The sequence below is a fragment of the Capsicum annuum genome, unplaced genomic scaffold (assembly GCF_002878395.1).
Source record: "Capsicum annuum cultivar UCD-10X-F1 unplaced genomic scaffold, UCD10Xv1.1 ctg1705, whole genome shotgun sequence".
Taxonomy (NCBI): Eukaryota; Viridiplantae; Streptophyta; class Magnoliopsida; order Solanales; family Solanaceae; genus Capsicum; species Capsicum annuum.
Genome location: NW_025822685.1, coordinates 114,782 through 132,754, shown reverse-complemented (window position 1 = coordinate 132,754; position 17,973 = coordinate 114,782). Strand labels below are relative to the sequence as shown.

At 30.8% G+C, this 17,973-nt stretch overlaps 1 protein-coding gene across 1 annotated transcript; it reads right to left on the bottom strand.

Annotated features, from left to right (window-relative positions):
- Nucleotides 1-8,284: 8,284 nt before the first annotated feature.
- On the bottom strand, nucleotides 8,285-13,770 carry LOC107857868 (protein trichome birefringence-like 19). Its single transcript, XM_047402213.1, has 2 exons — nucleotides 13,075-13,770; nucleotides 8,285-9,298 (listed from the first exon to the last, which is right to left on the bottom strand). The coding sequence occupies exons 1-2, from the start codon at nucleotides 13,669-13,671 to the stop codon at nucleotides 8,537-8,539; spliced, it is 1,359 nt and encodes a 452-aa protein (XP_047258169.1). The 5' UTR covers nucleotides 13,672-13,770; the 3' UTR covers nucleotides 8,285-8,536.
- Nucleotides 13,771-17,973: the final 4,203 nt, after the last annotated feature.

Sequence of the window (17,973 nt, the reverse complement as noted above, 5' to 3'; positions counted from 1 at the left end):
GGCTACAAGTGCTAAGGTTTGATCCTAATATGTGATGACTTATGTGACGTTCATGATAAACCCTTCAATATGAAAGATTGATTGATGTATCCATGATAATTAGGCGTAGAAATTGTTGTATAACCAAAGCATGCTCCTCATATGTTTGATAAAATGCTTATGTGAAAGAAATAGATACATTATAGCATATTGACAAGAAATCCCTAATTATGTATAAGTTAATGCATGCCAAGTATTTGTAGAAAGTCCTTAGTGAATGAATTATGAGATGTGGTATGTATCCCTATACATGTGCAAGATTAAGAGTTCCAAGTGCTTGAAGAGATGCTTCATTGATTGTATTGTGAATGATAGTCCATTGTCTTATTATTAAAGAGTTGCCATATCTTGTATTATGTATGTTATCGAGTCTTGGGGGTATTTAATACCTAACAATTAGCTGTGTGCCTAGAGCCAATGTCAGTTATAGTACTCTCAGTCATGTCACGATCAGTAGAACTCAGTCAGTTACTTGACTTAGGAAAATTCAGTAAGCTCAGTATCATCCAAGTCCAGTTTAGTATTCAGTTTAGACCTCAGTAATATTCAAATATTCAGTTCAGAATGCAATAGCATTTAGTCAGTTAACAGAATTCAGTAGTATTCTGTCAGTCAACGGAACTAAAAAACTCTATCTAGTTTAGTTAATCAGTAAATCAATAACCGATTCAGTTCAGTCCAGTATAGTCTAACAATCATTTTAGAGTCTGTTCAGTTGGGAGTAGGATTCAGCACCGAGCGAGGGCAAGGATGACGGCTTCCCCGTTAGTTAGGCAGGGTGGTTAGTAGCAGTCCGTGTACTTTAGAACTGTGTCGCTAGCATAGGATGAGGAGTTACCTGTTAGAATAAGGCTTGGCTACCTCCAAAAAGTCACCCGTTAGATTAGGCTTGACTTTATATTTAGGGTCACTCATTAGACAGGCTTGACCATAGAAGTATCTTTACCCGTGGCACGATACTGACACCCTTCTAGCTGGAGTTACAGGTTGAACCCCACTGGTTCAGATTCAGGGCATGTCTATTCAATGACTACCTTCTACAGTCTCAGTATTCAGTATAGAACTTAGATCAGTATTACAAAAATCAAGATTGTTAGATACAGTTACTCAAGCTCGTAAAGAACTTAGAAAGTTCCATAGATGCATAGATCACCCACTAGATAGGCTTGATCTCAGATTTCAGTAAATCATTCTCATTATCAGTAGATTCAGAGGTCACCTGCTTGCTAGGCCTGATCTCAGATTCAGTCAATCAGTATCAGTATTAGTAGATCCAGAGATTACTCGCTAGGTAGACTGAATCTCAGGTATCAGTATTAGTAGACTCAGTTATCAAAAGTCTAGTTATTAGAATTCCGTATTCAGTATTACTACGATTTCAGTTATAGTTTATGCACTCATGCATGTATCCTCATTCAGTAGTCTCATATTATCCAGTCAGTATTGTTCATGAATCTAAACCCTTGAATTTGGCCTTACCTCATCTAGCGTACCAGTAGATTCTCACATACTGACATATACTTTTCTCTTGTGCTATGGTGTCTTATACCACAGGTTCAGAAGCACGGGATCCAGAGCACCCTTAGTAAGTCAGATTCAGCCAGCAGCAGTAGACTTAGCAGTGAGTCTTCATCATTTAAGGATGTTTCTTATTGTATTATTGCATTAGGTTTAGCATTTCAGTAGATGGAGTTAGTTGGGGGGATTGTCCCATCAACTCCACAGTTCAGACATTTTAGAGGTTTTTCAGACTAAATATTCAGACTTACTAGAGTATTTTTAGAAAATTATTTTAAATTTCGGTATTGTTAAACATTGTTCAGTTTTATTTCAGATATTTGAACCTTACGGCAAGTTTTTGATAGTTTTTCATATTTATTTCAGTATGTTATTTTGTGCTCAGTTATAGATATCAGTCAAGGGTTAGCTTGTGATCCTTCGGGATTATGAGCATCGTGTAGCATTGGGGGTACCAGACTCAGGAAATTACAAACTTGGCATTAGAGCCTAAGGTTCTACAGTGTCCTAGGAAGTCTGAAAAGCCACATCTAGTAGAGTCTTGTGCATGGTTGTGTTGCGCGCTACATTAATGTACAGAAGGCTATAAGATGTTTTAGGAATTATTTCCCTTCTTTCAGTATTCATGTCATGCGAGTGAGCATAAGCTCAAGTTAAACTCTCAGTTTAATCCACTTCTTTCTTTCATTTATAGAATATGCCTCCTCGCAGAGATAATGCCCATAGAAATAATAACCCGCCACCTCAGCCCGTAGATCTTTTGCTCTTATTTGAGCTTAAGTTTTCAGCATGAGTTAGTCAGTAAATCCAGCAATTCAGTTTAGCAGTTAGGCTGTCGAATTTGTATAGTTTATTTTTACATCTTTCCATCTAGTCATACTATCCGAACCCAAGAATGTAACTATTCCAAGATAGAACATCCTAGTAGTTGCGAGTTCATCTCGATTTATGAACCATGCATTAGTTTCAGATCCCAGATGTCCAATCACGACTTAGTTCATTAGTGGCTTGTGCATCACCTCAGTTTTCCCCAATATCTCAATAAATTAGGTATTCGTAGAGGGACATACTGTCCCAAGAGGGAGATACCCCATATTTCCCCGATGCTTTCATGTCCTTAAACCCATTCAGTTGCATGTTCAGATGTTCCTTACAAAGTTAATATCAGTTATCATTAAATATTCAGTCATGCATTCATGAGTCAGCTCAGTCATGTATTCCGTACACTAGATATGCATGCTCAGTATAATAACTTAGTCAAGTATTCATGCATCAGATATGCATGTTCAGTATGAAATTTCAGTATATCAGTAGTACCAGTCATATAGACATATTTCAGATGTCTATGTCAAGTAAGTAAGTACAGTCTATCAAAAATCTCAGCTTAGTCAGTCCCATTCGAGGCGAATGTTTCCAAGGGGGCAAATATTGTAAGACCCCGCAAAATTCTAAGCTTAACTCAGTTCGTTAAAGCTTTAAAAAAGGTCCCAAACTTAAAATCTCCTAGTTAAGTATTCAAACTTAGTGCTATTTTAGCCTTTTAAAGTTTGCGTTCTTATTTCATGACCTTTACGTCCATAAACTTTTGATATTTAAGTTATTCCATGATGAAAAAGGTCAATAGGAGTTCCTGAATGAGTTTAAAATTTTTAGGACCTCGTTTAGACCACGTTTGGAATCCCAAAATAGTGGAGTAACACGATCTTGGCGCGCCGTGTCGCCTATCATGTTGTCAATATTGTTCCGGGACTGTCAGTCAAAAGTACTGAGGCTTAGTATGATCATGGCGCGACACGTAGAGTATCACGTCGATGCCACCAATGCGTCGGCACCCAGTCTCAGTCATTAAAACTGTCGCGACCCCAGGGTTATTTCAGTCTTTTTCCTACCCTTATATAAGCCTATAACACGAGATTCAGCCCTTAATTCACCGAAATACAATGTTTTCTCTCAAAATCCCTTAAGAAAAAGGTTAGGGTTTTCAATTGAGGATCCAAATTCAAGGAAATTCCATCGTTAATCTCCAAGAAGCTTCCAGTTGAGGTATGTTAGATGTTGATGCTTGAGTTCCTTCCACCCAAGAAGTTCAAGAATCCTTTTCTAAATTCAAAGATTTGATATTTATGAGTTTTCATGATTTATGAGAATTGAAAATTGAAGTTCATGTGTTGTTGAGTTATTAATTCATGTTCTAGGCTACAAGTTCTAAGATTTGATCCTAATATGTGATGACTTATGGGACGTTCATGATAAATCTTTCAAGATGCAAGATTGATTGATGTATCCATGATAATTAGGTGTAGAAATTGTTGTATAACCAAAGCATGCTCCCCGTATGTTTGATAAAATGCTTATATGAAAGAAATAGAGATATTATAGCATACTGACAAGAAATCCCTAATTGTGTATAAGTTAATGCATACCAAGTGTTTGTTGAAAGACCTTAGTGAATGAATTATGAGATGTTGTATGCATCCCTATACATGTGCAAGATTAAGACTTCCAAGTACTTGAAGAGATGCTTCGTTGATTGTATTGTGAATGATAGTCCATTATCTTATTATTCAAGAGTTTCCATGTTTTGTATTATGTAGGCTATCGAGTCCTGGGGGTATTTAATACCCAACAATTTAGCTGTGTGCCTAGAGCCAGTGTCAGTTATAGTACTCTCAGTCATGTCATGATCGGTAGAACTTAGTTAGTTACATGACTTAAGAAAATTTAGTAAGCTTAGTATCATTATAAGTCCAGTTCAGTATTCAATTTAGACCTCAGTAATATTTAAATATTCAATTCAGAACGTAATATCATTCAGTCAGTTAATAAAATTCAGCATTATTTTGTCAGTCAATGAAACTCAGCAAACTCAATCTAGTTCAGTTAATCAGTATATCAATAACCGATTCAGTTCTTTCCAGTACAGTCTAAGAATCAGTTCTAAGTCTATTTAGTTGAGAGTAGGATTCAGCACCGAGCGAGGGCAAGGATGACGACTTCCCTGTTAGTTAGGCAGGGTCGTTAGTAGCAGTCCATGTACTCCAGAACTGTGTGTCCAGCACAGCATGAGGAGTTACCCATTAGACTAAGGCTTGGCTACCTCCCAGGAGTCACCCATTATATTAGGCTTGACTTCATGTTTAGGGTTATCCATTAGATAGGCTTGACCATAGAAGTGTCTTTACCCGTGGCACGATACTGAAACCCTTCCAGTTGGGGTTACAGGTTGGACCCACTAGTTCAGATTCAGGGCATGTCGGTTAGATGAATACCTTTCATAGTCTCAATTTCAGTCTCAGTATTCAGAATAGAACTCAGATCAGTATTACGAAAATCAAGACTGTTAGATATAGTCACTCAAGCTTATAAAGAACTAAGAAAGTTCAATAGATGTATAGATCACCTACTACATAGGCTTGATCTTAGATTTCAGTCAATCATTCTTATTATCAGTAGATTCAGAGGTCACCCGCTAGCTAGGCCTGATCTCAGCTTCAGTCAATCAGTATTAGTATTAGTAGATATAGAGATCACCCTCTAGGTAGGCCGAATCTCAGGTATTAGTATTAGTAGACTCAGTTATCAGAAGTTCAGTTATTAGAATTCAGTATTCAGTGTCACAACGATTTCAGTTATAGTTTATGCACTCATGCATGTATCCTCATTCAGTAGTCTCATGTTATCTAGTCAGTATTGTTCATGCATGTAAACCCTTGCATTTAGTCTTACCTCATCTAGCATACCAGTACATTTTTATGTACTGATGCATACTTTTGTCTTGCGCTATGGTGTCTTATACCATAGGTTCAGAAGCACAGGATCCAGAGCACCCTTAACAGGTCAGATTCAGCCAGCAGCAGTAGACTTAGCAGTGGGTCCTCATCATTTGAGGATGTTCCTTATTTTATTATTGCATTAGGTTTAGCATTTCAGTAGATGGAGTTAGTTGGGGGATTATCCCATCAACTCTACAATTCAAACAGTTTAGAGGTTTTTTAGACTAAATATTCAAACATACTAAAGTATTTTTAGACAATTATTTTTAATTTTTGTATTGTTAAACATTGTTAAGTTTTATTTCAAATATTTGAACCTTATGGAAAATTTTCGCCAGTTTTTTGCATTTATTTCAGTATGTTATTTAATGCTCAGTTACAGATATCAGTCCAGAGTTAGCTTGTGATCCTTCGATATTATGAGCACCGTGTAGCGTCTGGGGTACCAGACTCTGGGCGTTACAGTGAACCAGTTTTTAAAGAGTCAAATCATTTTGAAAAAGGATTTTCAAAGGTGACTTGACACATCTAATTTATGCCAAGTGGCGGCTATGAGTTTAAATGTACAAGAATCCTTTTTGAAATAAATTTTTCTTTTTGTCACTTAATAATAAAACCCTTTTGAACTTAAAAATCATATCTATTGGTTTTAAAACAAGGGGTGTGATAGTCTGCATTAGTTTAAAGAGGTTAGCTGTTATATTAGTGATACATTTTTATGGTTGAAATAAATGTATGTATCACCAATAATCTGACCACAATGTATCACTCATATATTGTCAATACAAATATCTCACCAATAATCTAACAACAAAATGTATCACTCATAAACTATCAACAAATGCATCATCATATACTGATAACATAAGTATCATTCATATGAATCACCGTTACACTATGAAAATGTATTCAGAAAATTAATATTTTTATATATGTATCAATCGGATTAACAAAAAATATATATCACCTATATGTATTACCGATGAATTTCATACTAATATTAACTTAAACATGTATGAATAACTAAATAAATTTATATATGTATCAATCGATTTTAAAAAAAAAAAATAGGAGAGATTTTAGAGGAGGAAATTGTGAAACAAAAATAGTTGCATGCTTTAATGGAGGAGAGCAAATCGAGAAGGAAGATCCTTGATTTAATATAATGATACGACCAATTCCAATGTGGTGTTGTCCATTTAGTGATTTCCATGATTGGACTTTGAATGTTGGAAATTTTACAACCTGACATTTTATTGTAAATACTTATTTTTTTTAAAAAATAAAAAATATGTGTATAATTTGGGAAAGATTTTAGGGAAGGTAATCTTTGAAAAAAAATCTTGCATGAGTTAATGGTGGAGTAAAACTAGGATGTAGGGTTTTGTTGATATGTATCAAGAGTAAAGTTGAAAATCGAAATTTAATGTAAATTTAAAAAAAGTAAGGGATATTGAGTAATATAGACTCTTAAATTTGAGATTTGTGTAATTTATCTTATTAAACTGTAAATTCAGTCGACTATTTATATAAACGTTCCTTTGCTTAGGTTGCATTTATTTATTTTAATATTCAGACATCTGAATCTAAATACACATCTGAATGATTAAAATGTTGTCTCTAGATCTAAAAATTGAATTATTAAGACTGTTTGTTTTTCAACATCTGAATGTGCAAAAAATTTTTATTTGCATATATAATAAAATAAAAAAATATAATTCAAATAAAAAACTTATTATATATCAGAAAAGTATGTAATTTAATACAACAAAATATATTATTTGATTGAAAAAAAATTTATGTTTGTTAGTGATAGTGCAGATGGTTTATAATGGCGGTTACGGTGATAATGATTGATTTTAGTGATTAGTAATATTAGTGGTGATAGTTGTGATGGTTGATATTATAGTGACTGTTATGATGGTGGCGATTGATAGTGGTGGTGGTGATTGTGATGTGACGTTGCTTGATGTTAGTAGTTGGAGGTGTTGATTGTGATGACTAAAAATTGAATGCATGATAGTTGACGATGTGTTCATGATAGTTGGAGATGCTGTTAGTTGTGATGGTGGAGATGGTTGTTAGTAGAGATAAATTGTAGCGATGATAGTGATTGAAGTGATGGTAGATGTGGCATTACGGGTGACAATAGTGGTGGTCGTCGAAGAATGTGTGGAGGTTGTGATGTATTAGTGGTAGTTAGAGGTGGTGCTAGTTGTGATAGATGAGTTGGTCGATAGTAAGGATTGACCGGTAGTAGTTAATGATGGTGGTGGTGTTAACGGCGGTGGTGGCGGTAAATATAATTAGAGTAATAGAGGTAGTAGGTGTGGTAGCGATTGACAATAGTGGTTGGTAGCGATATTTGTTGTCGATGGTGGAGGTGGTTAGTGGTGGTGGGTGGTGGTTGAGAATGATGGTGGTGGCTGAGGTGGTATAATTATGAATAGAGTGACGGTGAATATTATTCAACACCAGAATAGCTCTCCAGACTTATTAAGACTTGATTCTAGATCTAAATGATTAAGACCTATTCAAACTATTAAGAGCCAAAATCTTTATGAAAAATAAATGCACTTAATGGTTTGAAGTCTGAATCATTCAGATATAGACATCCATTAAGTGCAAAACAAATGAAGTGTTAATGTGCTTAAAGTTCAATGTAATATTCAGATGTATCTTTGGACCAAACTTGTCTACTATCTAGCTATTTTAATCCATGTCTCATTGGGCTTTATCTTTTCTCGCAACATTAAACAGGGGAGAAATGCACAAAGAGCCATTTTTGGCATCTTTTTAAGCTTTAATTTGGATTCGTAAATTATTTAAAGCTTAGTCAGCATTTTAAACGATGATAGTGTCCGCTTATTTGATACAAATAGTAAATGAGGAACGTTTTTCTCTTTCGGACATTCACATTTTTTCCCTTCTTGTAGGGAAATTTTTCCTTTCCATACCAAAACGAACAAAGTACTTGACGACTTGAAGAATAAAGAAAAAAAAAAAGTCCTCCTTCAGAAAAGGGTCAAACGGAAAGATATGTTTTTTCTTATTTTGCACTACTAGTTTTTTTCCCTTATTATTAGGCAGTTGCCCCTTTTTGTAACATAACAAAGTAACAACTAATGAATAATAATTGAAAAGGGAAAAAAAAATCCTCTAGAAAAATGGCCAAACACCAAAAGATGATAAAGTGCTTACGCAAATTATTCATCAATTGCCTCCCTTTTCATAAGTTCAAGTAAGAAATCATTCCACACATCAATTGGGCCTGGCAAACACCAATGGACACAGTCATTTGACAATGTAACGTTCGGCTTAGGCCAATGTCCATATTTACTAGGATGACCATCTGGTCTCAATAACATTGATTGTGTTGCATCAAATAGCCTAAATTTATTTTTCCCTTCCTTTTGAGCAATCGTTAGTTCTTGCAATTGAATCTTGTAAAATTCTAAGTTATAATCATCCAACACATTCTCATTCCTCTTAAATGGTATCGTCCTAACACAATCTCCTCCTTTATCCCAAACCCCATCTTCAAAATGAGATGGTGCGAATGTCCTCAAAAAAGTAATTCCCTTGTAGTTTTCCAAACTATTAATGATCCGGAAAGCCGTTTGAAATGCCTTCTGGTAGCTGAAAAAAGATGTTAATTGGCTAACATTGGGTTGTGAACAGAAAAGGCAGCCAACGAGGGTGTGGTTCAAGTAAAACATACTTGGACGGAAGAACCAGTGGCCAGCTGAGATGATCACATAATCGAAATCTTGGATTTTGGTGGTCCAAGATTCATCAGGTTCATCAAGATATAAATTAAACGGTTGATATGTATTATTGGGTTCGGTTTTATTTGCTTTTACCAAATAGGGTGCCCAAAATATGGACATGTTAAAGTTGTAATCTCTGTATTCCCAATGCTTAGTTTCTTGATCTGTCGTATCTGAAACATCTACAGCATATACTACCTGAAACCAAAATAAAGACAGTCTGTAATGTATATTTTTCGAATTGCTAATATAAGGGTGGAGGAATAACATTCTTAAAAAAGCAATACGTTCTTGCATGAAAATTTTTCAGAGTGGTAATATGATTTGCTAAGTATTTTGAACTTATTTGATTAGGTTATTTTCCTACGTCTATTCTCCTTAGAGAGAAGTATCAATTACCATTAACTTTGATTAGTCCTAAGCACTTCTGAACTTGTTCTTTTAGTATGTCGCGCCATCCTTTTCAGTTGCGTGTAATACATGCGCGGACACGTGGATAAAAATGTTGATGTGGCTGTCTACATGGATAATACCATTCACTTCCCTTATATTTATCCTATATTAAAAAATAACTCATTTCTATCCTTAATTATTTGATTTCTCTCTAAAAAAATTATATTTTTTAATTTTCCTCTATCCCAAAATAGTGAAAGGTATAACTTTCGTCGATCAAGTAAGCTATTATTTAAAAAATTATATTTTTTTGTGTGTTAAAAATATGAAATTATTTTTTTCTGATTAGTGTTTCATAATATGAAATTATTTTTTTCCGGTTAGTGTTTCATAGTAGTTTTCGATTAGGATTTTGAGAAGACTCACATGCACAAATATGTTTCTTATTATAATTAATGGATTAGAAATCGTAATTTAAGTTAGGGGTGTATAATAAAAATATTATTGATTTATCGTTATTGGGTTAACGATTTTTTAATGATTTTGTAAAAAAATTATTGGGTTATTGATTCAATTTTGATTTTTTTATTAAGTTATTGGGTAAACCGATAACCCAATAAGATTATATTAAATTATTATTTTATATATATATATATATATATATATATATATATATATAGGATTTTTGTTGCAACTAAGATTCGGTTTCTTTTTATGTTAGTTATTACTTTTTCTATTTTATGAGTATTTTATTATCGGTTAAATCAAAAATTAAATCGTTAGGGGTTAAAAATCGATATCTAATATAACTACATTTATTATATGTATGTGTCTTAGTTTCTTTAGTATTTGTTTTGTTAATATTGTTTAAAATATCTGCTTCGATATTTAGTACACTTTTTTAGTTACCATAACTCATATGATATATATAATTAAGATTACAAAAATGAAGGAGTTTCATAGGAATGGAAACTGGAGTTTTACATTGAATTAATAAACGGATGATTTTTTTTTTTAGATTAATAAAAAGAATCTTTACAAAATTAATAAACGGATGAAATTTTTATTTCAGAAACTAATTAATAAATTGGAGTTTTACAAAATTAATAAACGAATTAACTTTTTTTTTTTTAGATTGGAAGTAATGGAGGAAGAGGGATAATAAATAGGGAGAGGTATAATTGAATTTTTTGAAAAAATTAAAGGAAAATGGATTTTTTTTTTTGTTTTTTTTAAACATTAAAAATGCTGATTTGACATTAAAAATACCTCCATCATGCGTGTGATGGAGGTTGAACTCAAACATTTTGCCACATCAGCGAAAAAGGGTCACGCGACATACTAAAAGAACAAGTTCAGGGGTACTTAGGACTAGTCAAAATTTAGGTGTACCATGAATAAAATGTGACAAGTTCAACAGGTAATCGATACTTCTCTCTTATAAATAATGTGAATATATAAGGCTAATTTCACAATATATGAGACCTAGAACATGTAGTTACGTTACATTTGGTTTAACCTTTAGAGAGACCTAAATGAAATATTACCACTAATATAAATTGAATATGATTTTGGAATACAATATACACAAATAAAAAGGACCACTATATATATTGTACATCACAAATATAGTTGTCAGTCCATATCAAAATCAAATACCTTGCGGTGGGCAACTAGTTGATTTGGACTCTTAGGGTACTCTTACCACAATTTCTGGGTCATGTGATCAACATAAATTCATCATTTTTTAAAGAAAAGGGAGGGGGAGGGGATGGGGAGAAGAGACTCGTGTATTTTTTGTGTTCCATAAATTTTTATGTCATTGGTTTGATAATATTACATTTCGACCATAACATTGTTTTGTTTACTCAATGTTGTATCCTCATTCTAGATTGTTTACGCATCATTAGATGTTCAATCCATGCATGGGATGTTAAGAGTTTCCTGATTCAAGATATGAATTGGTGTCTCCTTAATTATATGTAATATAAATTGAATCAAGTGCAAGGTGCACTTTCTAGTAAAATGTGACCAACTAAATGTGTATTTCCGACTTCAAGGACTTATTTGTGGGTGATTTGTGGGTGGGAGTAGAATCATATCTATAGAAATTTTCAATTTAAATAATTTTACTTTGAATTCTTAATTAGGTTGACGATATTTTGCAGGTTAGATTCAATCTTCAAGCCGCAGGAAAGGCAAGAATTTGACAATTAATTATATGGCAGCCTAATTAAGCAATTACTCTCTCCGTTTCAAAAGGAATAATCTATTCAGACTAGGCACAGAGTTTTAAAAAAATTAAAAAAACTTTTGAATTTTGTGGTCCTAAATTAAAATTATGCCAAACGTATCAAAAAACTCTTTAATCTTGTGATCTTAAACATGTCAAGTGGAAAGTTGAAAATATAGTATTGCCAAAAAAGGAAAGAGATCATTCTTTTCTAAAGAGATATTCTTTTCTATAAAGTGAGGAAATTGAAATTATGTCCAAAGTTTTGAAGTCAGCAAAGAACAGTAATTAAGAGATATATACACCAAAAACACGTTTAATTGACAGTTTAATCGTCAAAGGTCAGACAATATATGGAAAAGTGCTTAAATTTAGAAACAAGTTGCATGTTTGAAATAATAAAAGTCACTAATAAAAGTAGATTTAAAATTTCTAATCTTAAATACTCTTCCGCACGATTTATAGCATCTTAAGCCTAGCTAGGATACGTGATCTAAATAATTTGTGAACTGAATTTATCAGTACATCATAAACTTTTTTGTACTCCTTATGTCCTAAATTATGTGACTCATTAATTTCGTTTTTAATCTATCTAAAAAAGAATGTCATATTTCTATATTTAAAAATAATTTGAATTTAAAATTCATATTAATCACACTTAATGAGATGATTTATATTTACACGAATATATAAGACTTGTTTTAGACTACATAAGTTTCATAATAATTCTTTTATATCTTAAATTGCATGTTAATTGAAATATAAGGAATATATATTTAAGGAATTGAACAAGTCATATAAACTCCAACATATATTTCTTAGGCAAAGAGATTCAATTAACCTTTTCTCACCTTTAACTCCACCATTGATTAAAGGTCAAGTGAGAAGTTAACATTAAAAATATTACAAACACAAAAAGTAGTTGTACCAGACTAAATAGAGGGAAATAGTAAATTAACCAACCGGCCTCACCCCACCAAACTCCAACAAAAAACAGGAAGACAAAACAAACAAGAATACTCCACGATATAAGGGTTAATGTTACTACTACCTCCATTTCATTTTACTTTTTACTTGTACTGTATTAAAAATAATTATTTCAATATACTTGTCAAAATTTATGAAATCAAGAACAATTTTATTATATTTTTTTTTCTGCCTTTAATATTAAATATTTTCATAAAATCATAGTATTCAAATTTAAAGTTTCCGAGCATCATTTATAAGGTTAGGTTAGTAAAATATATCTTAGAGAAATTTTTTTTAGGTGTGTATCAAATCAACATGAATCAAATATGGAGCGGAGAGAGTAAATGACAAAAAAAGGATATTGGAGATGAGAACTTACTTTAGACAATAAGCATATCAATGATTGCATATGATTTCTTGCAACTGAATCTCCAACAAAGGCTAGTGATTTCCCCCTAACAAGTTGAAGAAATTGATGTGCATCAAATAGTGGTAACTCACAGGCATCCGGTTTCCATTTCCACTTCAAGAAATCTCTATCAGGCCTTCCATATTTCATGCAATTTTGATGTTCTTGAATTGTAAAACATGTCATGTTTGTATAATATGGTCCGTCTGGATTTGGTACCCATTCCCCCAAAAATAAATCGCATTTTTCATCAGTATGATTAATAAATCTTGCTTGAGGCGCGGCCACTAAGGTATCACTTCTGGTCACGTTAATTTGTGGTGATGATGATGGTGTTGTGATAATTTTTTCATTTTTTTCTTCTGTACTACTACTATAACTACTGTTGGATTGGAAAGAAGATGAAGAAAGAACTTGTGAGAGTTTTTTAGGGTGCAAAGAAGGATAGTATAAAGGGATAAGAGTGAATAAGATAGCAAGGGCAACAAAGGGGACAATTTTTGTAGCATTTTTCTTTCGTGTTTTTAGTTTCCCTAACGAAAGTTCAAGATTATCTTGAAAATCCATGGAGAAAGAAAGAGAAACGAAGGAAAAAAAAGAAGAAAAAGAAATGTGACTTGCGAGTGAAGAAGCAATGAGAAAAAAAAAATAGGAACTTTTAAAGTTGCTAATGTTATGTTTTGCTAATCTATATCTATATCTATAATCTATATTTATAATATATTAAATTTATATCTATATCTATAATCTATATCTATAATATATTAAAAGTGTGAAAACCCGTAGAAAAATGATTTGAACTTTTTGCCCTTCATTAAAAGACTGTCCTTTAGGCAAAACTGTCTTTTCACTATTTTTTAATTTATTATTTAATTATTTTTATTATATTAACTAGACTCCTAAAATATATGGGACTCCTAAACTATATGGAAATAAAATTAATTAATATTTTCCTTTGAAGAATTTAAAAAATACTCCTAAAATAGAATCTTATTAAGGAAATACTTGATAAATATTGAGATACACGTTGAACTGTTTATGATAAAATCTTTAAAGGAATTAAATTAACGTGGAAAGGAAAAAAATATTTAAGAATTAAAATTTTATATTTTTTAAGAAAAGTACGCATGGTAACAAAAAATCCCTACCACTTTTTAAGATAAGAATTTTAGGAAGCAAATATATTTTCTTTTAAAAAAAATAATGCATGGAAAGAAAAAAGAGTATTGGATTCAAGCAAAAAATATAATATTTAACACTTCTATATCAATTAGAATTTTACCTTATATAAAAAAAATATCTATAATTCTATTTAAATAGTATTTTTGATAAATTTTACTAGAAACATATGTATGATTCTTCTACTTCTATATTTTCTTTTTGTTTTGATTTTGATTGATGATTAATTAGATTTTTCATTCTTGAATTTATTAGGATTTTCTAGCCTTCTATTGCATGAAAAAAAATTATTTACAGCTTAATAAAACAAAGGACGTATATTTCAATTATTCGGTTATTGTCTATATTAGTGGATGCTTAACTTTTTAACCCTTAACTTTTTAATTGTTTTTGTCAATATAATAAAATTCAACATTTGTATATATATATATATATATATATCTTCTTTATTTTCATTCAAATCATTCTTTAGGGTCAAAATTTCGCTCAGACAAGCTAAGAATTATATTCATCAAAATTGAAGCTTTGTGATCACTATTGTATTGTTTTGTTGTTGTTTACAGGTTGTAGATAAATTTTGGTTAGCTTTGAGGAATTCTTGTGTAAAGATTAGATTTAATTGTATTGTATTAATATCTCTATTAGTATTATTTTGTGCTAGTTTACAGTTTGTAGATGGATGTTGATCGGTTTGGGGAAATTTTTGTGTGTAAAATTTAAGTTTAATTGTATTATTTTGATATCTATTTTATCGTATTATTTTGTTGTAGTTTACAGGTGCTACATAAATATTGGTCGGCTTTGAATAATTTTTATAGGTAAAGGTTAGGTTTAATTGTGTTATTTTGAAATCTTTGCTTTGCTTTGATTTTTTTTTTTTTGCGCAAAGGTTAGGTTTAGTCGTATTATTTTGATATCTCTATTATCGTATTATTTTATTTGAGTTTACAGGTATTAAATGACTGTTGGACAGCCTTGAGAAAATTTTTGTGTAAAGGTTAGATTTAATTGTATTGTTTTATTGTCTCTATTATCATAATGTTTTGTTGCAGTTTACAGATGGTAGATTTTTTGATAAATGTTAAGATTAATTAAATAAAATTTTTCAGCTTTACATATTCATGTTGAATTTATTTATTGTATTCGTCTTTATAATTTAAACATATATCCTATTTAGTGTGATGTTTGAACTCATTAAAGTGAGATACACGCGTGAGGCGCGTACAACTAAACTAGTCTATATAATATATTAAAAGCGTGAACACCTTGATTTGAACTTTTTGCCCTTCATTAAAACATTCTGCAAAAGACAAAATCATCTTTTTACATTTTTTTCTCGTGTTTTCTTTTTCAGGATCGAAAAATTCGATGAAACAAATATGTTGCCATCAAATAAAGTAGCTGAAAAAATCAAAGGTTGATATATTATTTTGATTCTGATTCGAGTCCTATTCATTGTCATCATTCTCTTTGTCTTTCTTTATTTATTTTTCGGATCACTTACTTCTTTCTTTTGTCTTTACTTTTGCAGGTTCCAAAATGTACGTAGGGAAAAAACAAGTTTAGGTATAAAATTTTCTTATTCGATGAAATTTTTATAGTATCTATGATTAAGACGATAAATTTGTTTGTGATTTGAGGTAAGTTTTTAAAAGTTTTAGTATATTTTTGAAGTTTACAATAAATAAAGTCTCATCTATTCTTCATAGGCAACTGTTAATTGAAAAGTTAATAATTAATCATGTATTCTTGATAGATAAATGTTAATTGATAAATATTTTGTGATTTCTGTTTTTAATGACTCATATGTAATTAATAATTCAAAATTAACTTATTTGCAATTTTAAAGTCCTAAAATATATAGTAAACAAGAAAATATCATCAATAGTATAGGTAGATTTTACGTGGGAAAAAGGACTCCCAATTTTATTATTTCATGGATTCTATGTGTATGTTGCATATGTGTGCATTTTTTTTAATATTATACACCCCATATTAACGGTTTTATCAGATTTACTTGAAAACTACATAAAATGACACTAGAATATATTTTCCTTTTTGATAATTAGCTTTTATGACAAGAGAATGCAGTAGCACATAAGCTACCACCAGCTCATTATGACTGTTTGATATGTAATTTTATATTTATATTAATCTATATCTATAATCTATAATTTATAATATATCTATAATTTATAATATATTAAAAGTGTGAAGACCTTATAAAAGTGATTTGAACTTTTTGTCCTTCATTAAAAGACCATTTTTTAGATAAAATTATCTTTTTATTATTTTCTTTAATTTATTATTTAATTATTTTTATTTTATTAACTAGACTCCTAAAATATATGGAACTCCTAAAATATATGGAAGGAGAATCAATTAATATTTTTCTTTGTACTGATCAATTAGAAAAATACTTCTAAAATAGGAAATACTTCTGTAAATATTGAGATGCACCTCTTCCCTCTATAAATATTGAGATGCACCTCTTCGCTGATTTTTGGCTTATAAGCATTCTAGTGTTTACCAAATTATAGTAAATACGCTAAAAATTATTATAAGTTGGTTAATCAACTTATAATAAAATTAGTCAAACACCCTCTTATTAATATAGTATCATTTTCCTTAAATTATTCAATGTTTTGAAGGATACATCGATACTATATGATATATATTACATAGAGATAAGTATTCAGTATCTCCTCAAACTATGACCAAAGTTGCTACGATATACTCCAATTTCACAAGTAAAAGTTAGGTTTAATTGTATTGTTTTGAGAAATTTTTTTGTGTAAAGGTTAAGCTTAGTTGTATTATTTTGATATTTCTATTATTGTATTATTTTGTTATAATTTACAGATGGTAGATGAGTGTCAGACGTCTTTGAATTTTTTTTTTGTGTAATTATATTGTTTTGATGTCTCTATTATTGCATTGTTTTGTTACAGTTGACAGGTGGTAGATGAATGTCGACCGCTTTGACATTTTTTTTAGTAAATGTTAGGTTTAATTAAATAAATTCTTCAAAAGATGTTGAATTTAATTATTGTATATATCTTTGTTATTTAGAAAAATATCTTATTTATTAGTGTAACGTTTGAACTTAATAAAGTGAGGTACACATGCGAGGCGCGTACATCTAAACTAGTAAAGGATCTATAATATATAATCTATAATTTATAATATATAAATACTAAAAGTGTGAAGGGCCGTAGAAATATTATTTGACTTTTTTCCCTTTATTAGAAAGTCTCTATTTTAGACAAAATTATTTTTTCACTATTTTTCTAATATTTAAGAGTTTGAAAATTAATTAAATAATTATTGTAAATCTTTCCTTATTAAAATTCATCGGAATTAGTGACAATTAATTCCCCTTTCATTAGTTCAAGAATTCTAAACCAACCAAAATTGATTTTAAGAAGATTTGAAAAATCTAGAAATAAATAAGAAAGTATTAGAATTAGAAAAATATAAGAAATACCAAATTTGTAAAAGTTTTAAGTAAGTAATCAAAAAATTTCTAAAGATTTAACTTTAAAAATAAAGAAAGATTTTAAATATTGAAAAAAATTAGTTGTATTACAAATATGGTTCAAATCGATGCGTGCCTCTATCAGCAAGAAAAGGAGGTACTGCATAGCAAACACAAAAGTGACAATCCATTAACCACTTGAAACTTCTGGT

Coding starts and splice junctions, on each gene's coding strand:
- LOC107857868 (XM_047402213.1), bottom strand. CDS start 13,671: ATGGATTTTCAAGATAATCTTGAACTTTCGTTAGGGAAACTAAAAACA. Junction 9,299..13,074: donor TGATATGCTTATTGTCTAAA/GTAAGTTCTCAT, acceptor TTTTGGTTTCAG/GTAGTATATGCTGTAGATGT.